The sequence below is a fragment of the Malassezia japonica genome, chromosome 2 (assembly GCF_029542785.1).
Source record: "Malassezia japonica chromosome 2, complete sequence".
Taxonomy (NCBI): Eukaryota; Fungi; Basidiomycota; class Malasseziomycetes; order Malasseziales; family Malasseziaceae; genus Malassezia; species Malassezia japonica.
Genome location: NC_083371.1, coordinates 1,121,713 through 1,135,895, shown reverse-complemented (window position 1 = coordinate 1,135,895; position 14,183 = coordinate 1,121,713). Strand labels below are relative to the sequence as shown.

The 14,183-nt window shown below is 62.0% G+C and overlaps 7 protein-coding genes across 7 annotated transcripts; 5 read left to right on the top strand and 2 right to left on the bottom strand.

The window, feature by feature from the left end:
- Positions 1–116: 116 nt before the first annotated feature.
- Positions 117–2,515, top strand: MDM31 (Mitochondrial distribution and morphology protein 31, mitochondrial precursor; the record flags this gene model as incomplete). The annotated part of the gene is made up of 6 exons (XM_060265673.1): positions 117–706; positions 729–781; positions 804–1,594; positions 1,618–1,714; positions 1,738–2,258; positions 2,282–2,515. The coding sequence occupies 6 exons, from the start codon at positions 117–119 to the stop codon at positions 2,513–2,515; spliced, it is 2,286 nt and encodes a 761-aa protein (XP_060121656.1).
- A 16-nt stretch (positions 2,516–2,531) lies between these two features.
- Positions 2,532–3,061, bottom strand: MJAP1_001722 (uncharacterized protein; the record flags this gene model as incomplete). The annotated part of the gene is made up of 3 exons (XM_060265672.1): positions 2,532–2,728; positions 2,751–2,927; positions 2,950–3,061. The coding sequence occupies 3 exons, from the start codon at positions 3,059–3,061 to the stop codon at positions 2,532–2,534; spliced, it is 486 nt and encodes a 161-aa protein (XP_060121655.1).
- A 39-nt stretch (positions 3,062–3,100) lies between these two features.
- On the top strand, positions 3,101–3,827 carry MJAP1_001721 (uncharacterized protein; the record flags this gene model as incomplete). Its single annotated transcript, XM_060265671.1, has 5 exons — positions 3,101–3,116; positions 3,139–3,158; positions 3,184–3,261; positions 3,284–3,499; positions 3,522–3,827. 5 exons carry the CDS (start codon positions 3,101–3,103, stop codon positions 3,825–3,827), a joined length of 636 nt encoding a protein of 211 aa, XP_060121654.1.
- A 198-nt stretch (positions 3,828–4,025) lies between these two features.
- On the top strand, positions 4,026–6,326 carry MJAP1_001720 (uncharacterized protein; the record flags this gene model as incomplete). Its single annotated transcript, XM_060265670.1, has 1 exon — positions 4,026–6,326. One exon carries the CDS (start codon positions 4,026–4,028, stop codon positions 6,324–6,326), a length of 2,301 nt encoding a protein of 766 aa, XP_060121653.1.
- A 19-nt stretch (positions 6,327–6,345) lies between these two features.
- On the top strand, positions 6,346–7,180 carry MJAP1_001719 (uncharacterized protein; the record flags this gene model as incomplete). The annotated part of the gene is made up of 5 exons (XM_060265669.1): positions 6,346–6,400; positions 6,474–6,700; positions 6,723–6,745; positions 6,768–6,981; positions 7,004–7,180. The coding sequence occupies 5 exons, from the start codon at positions 6,346–6,348 to the stop codon at positions 7,178–7,180; spliced, it is 696 nt and encodes a 231-aa protein (XP_060121652.1).
- A 56-nt stretch (positions 7,181–7,236) lies between these two features.
- MJAP1_001718 (chitin synthase) lies at positions 7,237–13,034 on the top strand (the record flags this gene model as incomplete). The annotated part of the gene is made up of 3 exons (XM_060265668.1): positions 7,237–11,988; positions 12,014–12,229; positions 12,252–13,034. The coding sequence occupies 3 exons, from the start codon at positions 7,237–7,239 to the stop codon at positions 13,032–13,034; spliced, it is 5,751 nt and encodes a 1,916-aa protein (XP_060121651.1).
- A 20-nt stretch (positions 13,035–13,054) lies between these two features.
- Positions 13,055–14,152, bottom strand: MJAP1_001717 (lipoate--protein ligase; the record flags this gene model as incomplete). The annotated part of the gene is made up of 1 exon (XM_060265667.1): positions 13,055–14,152. One exon carries the CDS (start codon positions 14,150–14,152, stop codon positions 13,055–13,057), a length of 1,098 nt encoding a protein of 365 aa, XP_060121650.1.
- Between the last annotated feature and the right edge of the window lie 31 nt (positions 14,153–14,183).

The following is a 14,183-nucleotide window of genomic DNA, read 5'->3' as shown; positions in this document are numbered from 1 at the left end:
TGCTTCCGTGCATGCCACATCGGGTGTGGGCCCGGATGGTATCCCCGGTACGTAACCCGGTGTATGGGCTGCGCCATCTTTTGGCGCCAGCCCAGGCATATGTACGAATTTTGCCTATGAAGAGCGCGCCGCGCCCCGCGTGCGCCAGCCTCGGACTCCCCGTCCTGCTTCGCACGGCCCGTGCTAGCGGGCCCGAGCACCTCCTCGGCGTCCGATCCTTGCACTGGAGCGCGGCTCTATGCGAAGCACCCAAAGACAAGCCGAAAGACGCTGATCCTGCTCATGGCAGTAAGGACGAGGACACAAAGCCGCCTGCTAAGGACGCGCCTCACGAGCCAGAAAAGCAGGACATGTTTCTGCAAAAGCAGTCGTCTGCGCATGACCTTGTCGAGACGCCCTCCAAGAGTCTCTTTCAAAACTATCCCCGATCTCTTCGGGACCTGGCGCTCAAGGCTCGCAGCTTTGCGCGTGCACGAGCCGAGGACGTGTCCGCCGTCACGAGCGGTACGTCGCGCGGATCGGGCGCTGCACGCAACAAGCCGACGCAGGAGGACCTGCTGCGTATCGCGCGTGGATTCTGGACGCGTATGCGTATTAGGTTTAAGTGGTTTACCATCCGCGGTTTCCGCCGCTTCAACGTCGACGAGATCAGTGCCTTTTTCACGCTCGGTGGACTGGGCACCGCGATCTGGGTGATTGTGGGAACGTACGTGTATGGTCTGACGCAGAACAACGTTTGTCTCCGTTATCTTTGCAGCGCTGAACCTGCTTAATCTGCAAGGTGCGTCGTTCTTCTAACGCAGAATACATGGCTCTCAAGCTGGCCAACTATATCTCGTCGCAGACTGGATTTACCGTCGTGTGCGGCAGTGCGATTGTGCCCAAGTGGAAGGAAGGGCGCATTAGCTTCAAGGATGTGGTGATTACGCGCCGTGCGGAGCCGATCGCTCCGGAAAAGCTGCAGCACGAGCGCCAGGCGCTTGACACAGAGGCAGCGCCTCTGCGCCCCTCGTCCCCGTCCGAGCATGTGCCCTTGTGGGAGGGTATTCCTGCGTTTGACACCGGAAGCGAGGTGGTGTCGCCCATGAGCAACGAGGAGCTCGCAACACAAGCGCAGGAAAAGCGGCACGACAAAAACTTTTCCATGTTTGAGCTGCGGATCGACTCTGTCGACGTGCAGCTGAGTCTCTCGCGCTGGCTCGACGGCCATGGCATCATCCACAAGGCCGAGCTACGTGGCGTACGCGGTATCATTGACCGCCGCAACGTGTTTTGGGACCCGGATGTGCCATACGATCCACGCAAGGCGCGTCGCAAGGGACGCCCGAACGACTTTGACCTCGATTCGTTCCGCGTCGAGGATTTCCTGGTGACAGTGTACCAGCCCGGTGACTTCCGTCCGTTTAATATGAGTATCTTTGAGATGAACGTCCCTCGTCTGCGGACGCAGTGGCTCTTTTACGACCTGTTGAATGCCGACTCGATTACGGGCCAGGTCGACGGGTGCTTGTTCAGTCTCCACAAGCCGCAGAGTGTGCAATACACGTCCAACCATCTGTACGGCAAGCACCACGGCCCATACCTCCAGAACTGGGTACGTTTCCTCTACTGACCCAGTCGCGTCTCCGTGTGGACGGTGTCAACATTGACCATATCCAAAAAATGTCGGGTCTTTCGGGCCCCTTGATGTGGATCTACTCGGGCCGCTTTGATTGTACGTCGCCCAACTAACCGCAGTGGTGGCCGATGTGAAATTCCCACGCGAGTACGACAAGGATGTGGACATCAACACGGTCATTTCCGAGATTCTCGAGAACCTCAGTGCGACCTTTGCTCGGGAGCCCGCACAGAGGAACCAGGGCGAGGACCGTATTCCTGGCCAGCCGACGCTGAGTGAACCGGCGATTCTCGCCCCGGTCGCGGCCGTGGGCCCTGTCGCGGAGCGTGCGCAGCAGCAGCACGACGAGCAGGACCAGGAGCAAACGCGCGGCCCCCGCTGGCGCGGCCGCCGCAGCTCTCCCACGCAGCGGCAGAAATCACCGCTTTCCCTCTCACTGGAAGAAGGCCAAGAGGCGCAAATGATCCCTCCCTCGGTCGTGATCGAGCTGGATGTGCGGCTAAAAGACATCAAAGCGTCGATGCCCATCTTCACACGCGAGCTGAGCTACTCGTCCTACGCGCTTGCGCGCCCCGTCGTGGCGTTTATGAACGCACACAAGACACTCATTCCTGTGCACTGCAGGATTGTAATGGATCTGGTATGTGCCCAACCTAACCCCAGAGCGAATTCGATGGGTCGATGGACCTCTCGCAGACCGGTCTCTTGCCGCTTGTCTCGAGCAAGATTTACGAGGCGCTGGCGAACCACGTCGCGTCGCAACAGGCGAATACACAGCGCGTGCGCAACGTAAGTCTCTGGTCACTCGACCTGGCGGCCCAAGGCATGCTCCGTCTCGCGCGCAACCTGCGCAATACCATGGGGCGAGTCATGCCTACACCTGAATTGCCTACATAGTGTAAAGATACCCGTTCTATGTCTCCTTCTGCTTCGGCTCGGGCAGCAGACCCGGAATGGCGCCGCGCCAGCTCGCCTCGTCAAAGTAGTAGTTTCCGTACACGCCGAGGCCAATTCCAGTCACACTGGTGCTCACCGCGAGCGACAAAGGCGAGCGCCACAGGTAGGGCAGCACCGGCAACGTCTTGAAGCACAGGTAGGTCAAGGACCATGCTAGGTGAGCGAGGCGACGTACCCGAGATGACGCCGCTTCCATTCAGTATGTCGCCATGATCAATCATATAGCCGCCTGCACCAAAGAACACGCCAAAGCCCAGCATCTGCCAGAAGGGCGGCACGAGCCGGGGAATCGTCTTGGCTGCATGCGCATTCAATGTCGCGTGCGCAAATCCAAAAGGCATCGCGGCCGCGCCTGCATCAGACTTGCAACTTACACAACCCAGCCAGTGCATACGCAGGACGAGAATCCTTGGCATGTACACGCAGCGCACTCAGCGTCGGCTCGACATGCGCGCGGAACGCAGCTTGCATCGGTTCGGTGGCCATCGCGAACGGACAACCTCCACTTGTTTTTTGTGCGCCACAATGAGTGGACTCGAGAGTAGGTGGTTGCGCTCACACAGAATCGCTCTTTCAGCTAAAGGTAGCTAGTGCGCACGCTGACGCAGTTCACGGCCAAGTCGCTGCAGCGGCAAGCCAACAAGGCGAGTCGTGACGAGACGAGCGAGAAGGCGAAGCTCAAAAAGGTAGGTGCCTGTGCTGACGCAGGCGCTTGCGCAAGATAATGTCGAAGGGGCGCGGATCTATGCTGCGAACTCGATCCGCAAGAAGAACGAGTCGCTGAACCTGCTGCGCCTCAGCAGTCGCATCGATGCGGTGGCTAGCCGCGTGGAGACGGCGGTGGCCATGCGCCAGGTCACGGGCAATATGTCGTCGGTCGTCAAAGGGCTCGATCGTGCGATGCAGAGCATGGACCTCGAGCGGGTACGTCGTCTATCTCATCTAGATTTCCGCCGTGATGGACAAGTTTGAGAACCAGATTGAGGACGTGGACGTACAGACGTCGTACATGGAGTCGACGATGGGCTCGACGACGGCGTCCGGCATGCCCCAGGACCAGGTCGATACGCTGATGCAGCAGGTTGCCGACCAGAACGGCATCGAGATGCACCAGCAGCTCGGCGAGGCGGGCCTCGAAGGCAAGGTCGCCGAGCTGCCCACTGGCCAGCCCGAGAAGCAAAAGGCACAGGCCAGCGCGGACCCCGACGAGGCTCTCGCGCAGCGGCTGCGCGCTCTGCGCCCTGCTACATAATGTGTTATACCTAGTGATCCGCTCGCCTTTGTCCTGCGCTCCTCACGCTACGCCCAGCGGACCGCGCCGCGTACCTACTGCTTAGTCATCAATGGCACACCCAGGACGCGTTGATTTTTTGGCGCGTCGATGAGTGCGAGTGGTCCTCCGAGCACCTGGGCGACGTCGCCGCGCCACGTCCGGCGGCGTCCAAGTACAATGTTCAGTCCGTCTGCCGCATCGAGCGCAGTATCTCTAGACGAACTTGCCGAGCTCGAGGACTCGATCAGCGAGATCCAGCGCAAGCCGTCTGCCGACGAATTTGCACGGATCATGGGCGAGCTGAGCACGAATCGGCGCATGGCCAACGCATCACGCACCTCTCTTAACCATCGCCGGTCACACCAAAGCTTTGCAAGCAGCGACGATGGGCGCAGCCTCAGCCGCCTCAGCAACGTGGACGACGACGCGTCGGTCACGAGTTCGCACCGCATCGCCTGCTGCTGCGGCCAGGCGGCGTGCGACTCGTCGAAGCGCTTTATGCAGCAGATGCGCGAATTGGAGTCGGATCTGCAGCTTAGTGCGGAAATTGGCCAGGCGCTCCTCCGGCGACAGGACACGATCGTCAACAAGGCGCAGCAAGAGTCGGACGACCACGCGCAGCAGCGAGACCAGATCCTCGCGCGGCTTACGCAGAGCATCAAGGAGAACCAGGCACTGGAGCGCCAACTGACCCAATCCAACTTTAACCTCGAGGCGGCCGACCAGAGCCACCATGCTCTCCTCACCGAGCTCGAGGAAGTGCGCCAGCAGGTGCGCCAGCTGAAGCAGCACCGCCTCAAGGCTGTAAACCTCGAGACAAAGCTCGACTATGCCATGTCGGAGCTCGAGGACGTGCGCCACGAACTCGACACCGAGCGACAGCGTGCGCGTGCCGCCGAGGGACGCAGCCAGCAAGTGCTCGTGAAGCGGTGCACCGAGCTGACGGATATCCTCGAGCACGAGACGAGGCGGCTCACGGACCGCGACATGCGCTCGTACGAAGGCATGTACGAGCGCGTGATCCTCCAGGCACCGGACGAGCAAAAAGACCTCCGCACCTTGGTCGACGACCACGCCGCGCTCCGCGACGAGAATGCCAAGCTGCGTGCCATGGTCAAAGGCGCCAACACGGAAGTCTCGCGTCTGCACAAAATCGTCTCGGCGCGCACCGAGCACGAGCTGCTGCCCGAGGCGCAGATGCACCGCAACCCCCCGGCGCCGCTCGAGCTGCCGAGCGACGATGCGAGCGAGTCGACGGTCGCCGCGACCGAGTCCAAGTTCCTCACGGCGCGCAGTTCGATGACGGTCGCGAGCAACGAGGCGGCGCGTGTCGCCTCGGGCTCGTCGCGCAGCGAGCCCTACTCGGAAAAGAGCCGGGATGGGACGTCGGTCACCACCGCCTCGGTGCACTCTCGCCACGACGACAAGTTGAGCAACGATGCGCACTCGATGCATACATTTGGCTCGGACCGCGACTATGAGACGCACGGCGCTACAGACACGCGCACCGCGCTCCTCAGCACGATGCTTGAGTTTGTGCAGCGCACCTATGCGAAGCTCCAGCAGGCGGACGTCGATACGCTCTCCGCGCGGCTGCACCGGCAGAAGCTCGCCGGCGACGTTTCGCACCTGGCCCGCACGACGGTCCAGGCGTCGGTGCGCGACATTGAAGGCATCCGCGAGCACTTCCGGCGCCAACTCGAGCGGGAAGCACGCACGCTCGACCGTGCAGCACGCGACACGCCGGATGCGAGTCTGGTGACGCGCCGCGACTTTTTCGCGATGCTCAAGTTTTTGCGCGAAGTCCTCCTCGAGCTCGCCAAACTGCGGCGCGCGGTCAACGATGTACATATCAACCCGGGCAACGCGTCGCGCATTCTCCACGAGCAGCTCGATGCAAGCATGGACTATGCGCCAAAAGGCTCATGGATTGCACGCATGCTCAGCGGCGCGCTCTCGTCCGCCGAGGCGCCTGCTCCTCCGCCGTCTCCGTCGCCGGCGCCAAGCACACCGGCGGCCGAATCGACCTTTTCGCGGCTGCTCGGCACCACAGCATCGCCCCCCGCGTCGCCTGCGCCGATGCCACGTCGCAGGCACGGCGCAGTGCCGATTCACATGACACCGCGCGCCTCGGCCGCCAAGCCGACCTCGGTCGCGGTCCAGGCTTGCGGTTCGCAGGCGACTGTCGCCGGCTCGCACTTCCCAGGCGCGCGCGGCTTTGTGCCCCGCTCCTCTGCGCTCGCACGCGGCGCGTCGCGCGATCGGCCCGAGTTTACCCGCTCGATGCGCGTCATGGACGACGACCAGGTCAGTCTGCGCTACGGCGAAGTATTTGATCCTACGCGCTCGATCCGCCCCCGTGCACGGGGAATGAGCGACTCTTCGATCCACAGTACCTTTCTTGAACACGGCGAGCGTGACGCGCCGCTCGACCGCGTCATTACCGCGGCGACGCTCACGCTCGAGCCCGGACTGTAGCTTACCTAATACGAACGATATGCCGACGTCAAAGGTGGTCGTGGACGCTGCGCCGGGCGTAGCGCTCGATGCGCGTCTCTATGCGCCGCGCGGACAGAGCCGGGGACTTGCGGTAGTTGCGCATCGTATGTACAATAGCTAAGGCAGCGTACGGGTATGTGGGTGGGACACAGGACAACCATGTCGTCCAGGCGCTCGTGTCGTTCTTTTGCGATGCGGGCCTGCATGTCGCGACGTACGATGCGCGCGGCGTCGGCTCGAGCAGCGGAAAGATGACATGGACGATGCGCGCCGAGAGCCGCGACTACCAGGCGGTGGTCGACGCGATGGCCGCACGTGTCGAGACGCACGGCACGCCGGAACTGTATCTTTGTGTATGTCGCTCTTCTCACGCAGGGATACAGCGCGGGTGCGATCCAGTGCGTTGCGAAACTCACCCAGAGCGTCGACGGCCGAAGCGCCGCAAGGCTGGGAAACGGCCGAGGTACGCTACGTCCTGCTCGCCTACCCCCTCGGTGTACGCTGGGCCCTGACGTGCCTCAGCGGCACCTACTTCCAGAATGCTGTCGAGCGCGTAGTCAAGCGTGCGGCGACCGAACCCAACGTCGCTGCGTTGGTGCTCACGACGACCGCCGACCAGTTTACCAGTGCCGCGGTACGTCGTCCCTCTCACGCAGTCATACTCCACATGGACCACCTCCCTCGCATCTACGCACGAGTCCAAAGGCCTGCGCCTCGTCTCGCTTCCGCAGGACCACTTTTTTGCGTCGCACGCGGCGCTCGGCTCGCTCGCCGACGCGCTCCGCGCATGGTGCACTGACCTCCACATCGGCGAATCCGGCGTCGGCCGATAGACCCAAAATAAGAGACCAACACTCGGCCTTCCGCGGCAGTGCAGCTTCCTGCGAGCATGGCGCAAGGTGAGAGCGAGACGCCCGCGGACCTCGCGGCGCTCGCGCTTGCAGCAGGAAATAGTTCCGTGAGTGATGCTGCGGTCGCAGCTGTCCTTAGCGAGCGGCTCGGGAACGCGATGCCCTATACTTGGGCGTCCGCGACGACCCTCGTGGCCGCGAACCCGTTCCGTGAGCAGGATGCGATGGATGCCGAGGCCGCAGAGCATGCCTCGGTGTATCACGACCTAGCGGCTATCGCGCCGCACCCATGTGCGCTTGCGGCACGCGCCTACCACAAGATGCTGCGCACGCAGCACTCGCAGGCCATCCTGTACCATGGCATGAGCGACTCGGGCAAGTCGCATGCGATGCAGCTTATCACCGAGCATCTCCTAGCGCTTGCTGCAAGCAATACACCCCAGGAGACGCACATCGCCGACCAGGTGCGGTGCGCACAGCACGTCCTCGGCGCGTTCGGCACAGCCCGGACAAGCCACTCGGAACGCTCCTCGCGCCACGCCACCTATCTTGAGCTGCACTTTAGCGGCGAGGGGCGTCTTGCGGGTGCCAAGGTGCTTGCGTTTGGCCTGGATAAACATAGGCTACACGACGTCGCTCCGGGCGAGCGCGTGTTTGCCATTTTCTACCAGCTGCTTGCAGGTGCGACACGCGACGAACGCGCGGCGTACCAGCTCGACGAAACGCCGTCGCCGCGCCTTCTTCCTCCGGGAGCACCGCCGTCGCGCGAGGATGCGCGTGCGTGCGACTGGACACGCAGCGCGCTGGCCGCACTGGGTCTCAAGGAGAAACACGTCCAAGGCATCTTTCGCGTGCTTGCTGCGCTCTTGCACCTTTCCGACGTCCAGTTCTCGGAGCCGGCTGGGGAGGGCCAGGCCGCGCACGTCGCGACGCAGCCCGCGCTGCAGCGGGCCGCCGACGTACTCCAGGTGCGTGTCGGCGATCTGGCGCAGAGCCTCGTGATGGACACACGCTACATCGGCAACGAACGTGTGACCAAGATGTTAGATGTGCGCAACTCAAACCGGCAGCGTGATGCGCTGGTCCAAAATCTCTACGCGGTGCTCTTTGCATTTGTCGTCGAAGTTGTGAACCAAAAACTCGCGCCCCACGGCGCCCAGCCCCTGCACCTCGTCCAGCTCGATACACCGGGCTTTGTTGCGCGTTCCGACGCGGGCAAGCCAAACCCAGCGCACTTTGACGACCTCATGAAGAACTACATGGCGGAGCTTTTGCGCCACGTCGACCTGCGCTCGGTCCTCGACGCAGACGCGCCACGCAACGTTTCCCTGGCGGCCGACGGCATGACTGTGCCGCCGACTGCACGCTGGACGGATATCATGCGCCTCTTGCGCGGCGGCAACGTGCCGCTCGACGCAGACGCCCCACCGCCGGACGGTCTGCTGGGCGACTATGAGCGGGCCTTCCGCCACGTCCTCGACGGGACGCGCCGCGAGAGCGACGACCGTGCAATGGTCGCCGATATGGACCGCCACTGCGACGAGCGTGCTTTTTCGCCGAGCGATCCCCGCCGTGGCACGCTCTCGTTCGACATTAATCATACGTTTGGACCGTGCGCTTATTCGGTCGCGCAGCACCAGCGCTCCGAGCTCGATCTCTTGCCCACCCAGCAGTACCAGCTGCTGCGCACGTCGCAAAGCACTTTTATTACACGCCTCTTTGCGGGACCGGGCATGGCGATCGAGTCGCATCTGTCCGATCGCCAAGTGGTGCTGCGTGCGCAGGTCGCTTCGCGCCCCCTGCGCCGCCCGACACCGCTCCAGGCACGCATCACACACTGGGACGATGCGCATGTCCAAGGCGTCTCACACCAGCTCGATGCTGCGTTGTTGGCGCTCGCACGCATGGTGCACAGCACCGACACCGTGTGGCGCGTTCTCTGTATCCGCTCCAACGACCTGTCGCAGCCGAACGCATTTGATACGAAACGCGTCGCGCGGCAAGTCAAGGCACTTGCCATCCCACAACTCCTTGCGCACGCGCAGCACAGCTACATTGAGCCGATGTCGCTTGAGGTGTTCTGCGCACGCTACCACCCCCTTCTCCAAGCGACACTCGGCGAGGCGGTCATGGCCGCTGCCGATGCACGTGGCGTCCTGCTCGAGTTTGCATATGCCAAGGGCTGGGCGGAGCCAAGCGAAATGATGCTCGGCCGCTCGCAAGTGTGCTTGTCGTACTACGCCTGGTACGAGCTCGAGGACGGCGTGCGTGCGGTACGTGGTGAAAAGAGTGTCGCTCAACCCGTCAAGAAGCGGCGTGCGGCGCTCGGTGCGTCGCGCCAGGACGCGCAGCCGCGCTACTCGGCGTACTCGAGCGAGGCCACAAACTACGGCGCGAGCTACGACGGGCACCAGGGCTACGATGCTGCCTACGCCGGCCAGGCGCAAGGCTACGACCCCGCCTATGCCGCTCAAGCGCAGCACTACGATGCACACGGCCACCTCGTCGAGCCGGCGTACCAAGAGCCGTCGATGATGCAGGCGAGTGCGTCGGACGTCTCGCTGCTCAAGAACGAGACGGCGCCGTACTCGGACGACCCCCACGCCCACGCGCACTACCCCCCCGATCCCATCCCTTTGACCTCGTGGGCGCCAGCCGATGCTCCGCTCGAGAAGGACGCACTGCTGCAGCCGACCGAGGTCGAAGAGGTGCCGGTGACGCCTCTGCGCCGCTGGTGGGTGCGCCTGACGTGGCTGCTTACCTGGTTCATCCCCAACTCAGTCCTGTCGAGTGTTGGCGGCATGACGCGTCCCGACGTGCGCATGGCGTGGCGCGAGAAGATCACGATTTGTGCGTTAATCTTTTTCCTGTGCTCGCTCGTGATTTTCTACATTGTTGGTGTCGGCCGCCTGCTATGCCCCGACTTTAACAAGGCATGGACTGAAGGACAGCTGGGCGAGCACAGCACAAGCAAGTCGTTCTACGTCGCAGTGCAAGGCAGTGTGTACGACATCACCAAGTTTTACAAGATGGACCACTCCGATCTGCCTGCAACGCCTGTCACGGAAGATGTCATGATGGAGCTGGCCGGCCAGGACCTCACGCCGTACTTCCCGGTGCCCCTTGCAGCAGGCTGCCAAGGGCTTGTCGACGACGGCTCATTGCAGCTGAGTCAATCGGAGAACCTCACGGGCAGTATCGGCCAGGCGATGCACATCTCGGGCGATGCGCAGCCGTACAAGAACACCAAGCTGGATAGCCCGACTTGGTACTTTAACCGATTCCTGCCCAAGATGAAGCAGTACTACAAAGGCTACTTTGTCTTTGACCCGAAGCAGATCTCCACGGACGGCTCGTGGCGCAAGTGGGCGACGGTCGACGGGAAGGTATACGACCTGACCAACTACCTGTATACACAACAGCTGCATCAAGGCGATGACAAGTACTCTTTCTTGGACGATGACATGGTCGATCTCTTTGACGCCCAGGCGGGCGGCGACGTTTCGGATGACTTTAAAAAGACGCTGCAAGGCATGTCGCCGGACCGCCGAAAGCAGACACAAAACTGCTTTGACAACGTCTTTTACGTTGGCAAGAGCGACTTCCGTGTGACGCCCAAGTGTGTTGTGCAAAACTACCTATTGCTTTCTTTCTCGATTCTCATTTTCTTGACCATCTTTTCCAAGTTTGTCAGTGCACTGCAACTCGTGCGCCGACCGACGCCGGAGCAGCAGGACCGCTTTGTGATCTGCCATGTTCCCTGTTATACAGAGGACGAGGACTCGCTGAGGAAGACCATCGACTCGCTCGCGGTGCAAGAGTACGACAACAAGCGCAAGCTACTGTTTATTGTCTGTGACGGTATGATTACGGGTAGTGGCAACGACCGCCCCACGCCGCGTATTGTGCTTGACATTCTTGGCGTGGACGCCAAGGTGGATCCCGAGCCGCTGCCGTTCAAGTCGGTTGCCGAGGGCTCGAAGCAGCTGAACTACGGCAAGGTGTACTCGGGCCTTTATGAGTGTGAAGGCAACGTCGTTCCCTACGTGGTTGTCGTCAAGGTCGGCCGTCCCAGCGAGCAGTCGCGCCCCGGTAACCGCGGTAAGCGTGACACGCAGGTGCTGCTGATGCGCTACTTGAACCGTGTGCACTTTGACTCGCCCATGTCGCCGCTTGAGCTCGAGCTGTACCACCACATGAAGAATGTGATTGGTATCGATCCCTCGTTCTATGAGTACATCTTGATGGTGGATGCCGATACCGGTATTGCGGCCGACGGTATGAACCGACTTGTGTCGGCCGCGGTGAACGACCACTCGATCATTGCCGTGTGTGGTGAGACGCTCCTCGAGAATGCGGACCAGAGCTGGTGGACCATGGTGCAGGTGTACGAGTACTACATCTCGCACAACCTCGCGAAAGCGTTCGAGTCGCTGTTTGGCAGTGTGACGTGTCTGCCCGGATGTTTCTCCATGTACCGTATCCGCTCGGCAGACAAGGGCCATCCCCTCTTTATCTCGAACCGCATCATTGACGATTACTCGGAGAACCGTGTGGACACGCTGCACAAAAAGAACCTGTTGTCGCTGGGTGAGGACCGTTACTTGACGACGCTCCTCCTGAAGCATTTCCCCGCGTTCCGCACCAAGTTCCGTGCGGACGCGTCGGCAATGACTGCGGCGCCCGATAAGTTCTCTGTGCTGCTGTCGCAGCGCCGTCGCTGGATCAACTCGACGGTGCACAACCTGGCCGAGCTCATGATGATGGATGGTCTGTGTGGTTTCTGTTTGGTACGTCGCCGTCCAACTAACCTAGTTCTCGATGCGCTTTATCGTGTTTATTGATCTCCTCGGTACGATTATCCTGCCCGCGACCGCCGTGTACATGGTCTATTTGATTGTGACGGTGGCAACCGGCAACGGCCCCATTCCCATCATTGCGATTGTGATGATTGCTGCCGTGTACGGTTTGCAGGCGATCATCTTTTTGCTCAAGCGCCAGTGGCAATACATTGGCTGGATGGTAATCTACGTACGTTTTGTCGCTGACACAGATGATCGCGTTCCCCCTGTACGCCTTCCTCCTTCCGATCTACTCTTTCTGGCATATGGACGACTTCTCGTGGGGCAACACACGTATCGTTGTCGGCGAGAAAGGCAACAAAAAGGTCGTGGCCGGCACGGACGACGAACCGTATGACGATTCGATGATCCCGCGCAAGCGCTTCACCGAGTACCAGCAAGAGATCCTTGCTGCGGGCGATGCCCCGCGGGATACCCTGCTCTACGAGCCGTCGCGCGAGGCGCGGATGATGACGCCGGACCCCGAGTACGCCGACTACTTCCAGCACACGAACCTGCTGGAAAAGGCTAAGGGCCAGCGCCAGTCGCTCGCTTCGTCGCAAGGGCCGCGCGACTCGATGACGCCGAGCATGTACACCGCGCCGCACCCCATGTCGATGTACGGCATGCCTCCGACGATGTCGATGTATGGCATGCCACCGACAATGTCGATGTACGGCATGCCGCCGATGGGCATGCCCCCGCCCATGTACGGAATGCCGCCGTGGAATACACCGACCATGCGGCCCATGTCGGGCGCGAGCGCCGCGTATCCCTCGGGCCACAGTGTCCTGCCCGAGGACCCGACGCACGACCCCAGCGATGAGCAGCTCCGCGCCGCCATCCGCTCGTACCTCGCCGCGCAGCCCAGCCTGATGAACGTGACGAAGCGCGACGTCCGTGAAGCGCTCGCCACGTCCATGCCGAACGCCGACTTGACCTCGCGGCGCACCAAGATCAACATGATGATCGACGAGCTCCTTTCCGGGGGTTAGATAGACATGCTGTATTCATACTACAATGCTTTCCGCAACCACTGCGCCAGGGCCTCTTCCACAGGCCCCTTGCTGTGCAGTGTCTGTGCCGGCGCCGCCGATGGAGGGGGCAGCGCCAAAGCGTCGTACGGCGCGCCGACGAGCCCCTCGAGTGCCGGACGCAGGTCCTCGCGGTCGAGGCGGCGCACGTCGACTGTGCTCACGATGCCGCGCTGCGTGTGCAGCGTCAGCGCGAGCTGTGTGCCGTCCCATGGCGTCGCGTCGGTCGTCACGTCGACCTGCATGTCGGGCGACGACCCATAGACCCAGTCCCAGGTGTGCAGCTCGTCGTAGTTTTTCCGCGCGCTGTGCACGGCCTTGCCGACCTGTGCCTCGGCGTCGAGGTTCGCTTCGTCGACGTCGTGCGTGTCGCCTGCGCCGTACGTCTCGGCAAACGCAGCGGCGATTGCCTGGTATACATTTTCGGGATGCAAGCGGTGCGCATGCTCTTGAAACGTCGCGGCGAGGTTGGCGACCGGCGACGGGACCGAATCAATGCCTTTGGACGTGATAGCCGCCCCCCCACTGCGCTTGAGGAAGCGCATCCGCCCGAGGTCTGCGTCGAGGAGCAGTGTGCCGTGATGGTAGGCACGCTGGCTAATGATTTTGTACGCGCTCCCCGAAACCTTGCGCCGTGCATCGGGCGCCGCGTTTGCAGCGTCGCGCGCGTAGACGTACAGGTCATTGCGGTCGTTGACCTGCACTGGCGCCTCGCCAAACCGCGTCGGCAGGCCGACCGGCGGCCGTGCGAGCGAGTGTGCGACGAGCTCCGTGTGCGTATGCCGCGCAAACGCATTGCGCGGCACATGGAACGAAAAGTTTACATTCCCCTCGTCGTGGTACACCGTTCCGCCCCCCGAGCGGCGCCGCACGACCGGAATATGCGCACGGTGCATCGCGCGTGCGTCGAGCTCGGTCCATATATTTTGGTTGCGCCCCACGACAACGCACGGCGCATTGCGATACAGGAAGCACACCGGCACTTCGCTCGGTGCCGTTCGTAGCAGAAAGTCTTCCCACGCAAGGTTAAAGTGCGCGTCGAGCGACCGCGACACGAACACGCTCGGTCGGCGAAGCATGCCGGCACGTGACAAACGCGTCGCTCTGTGT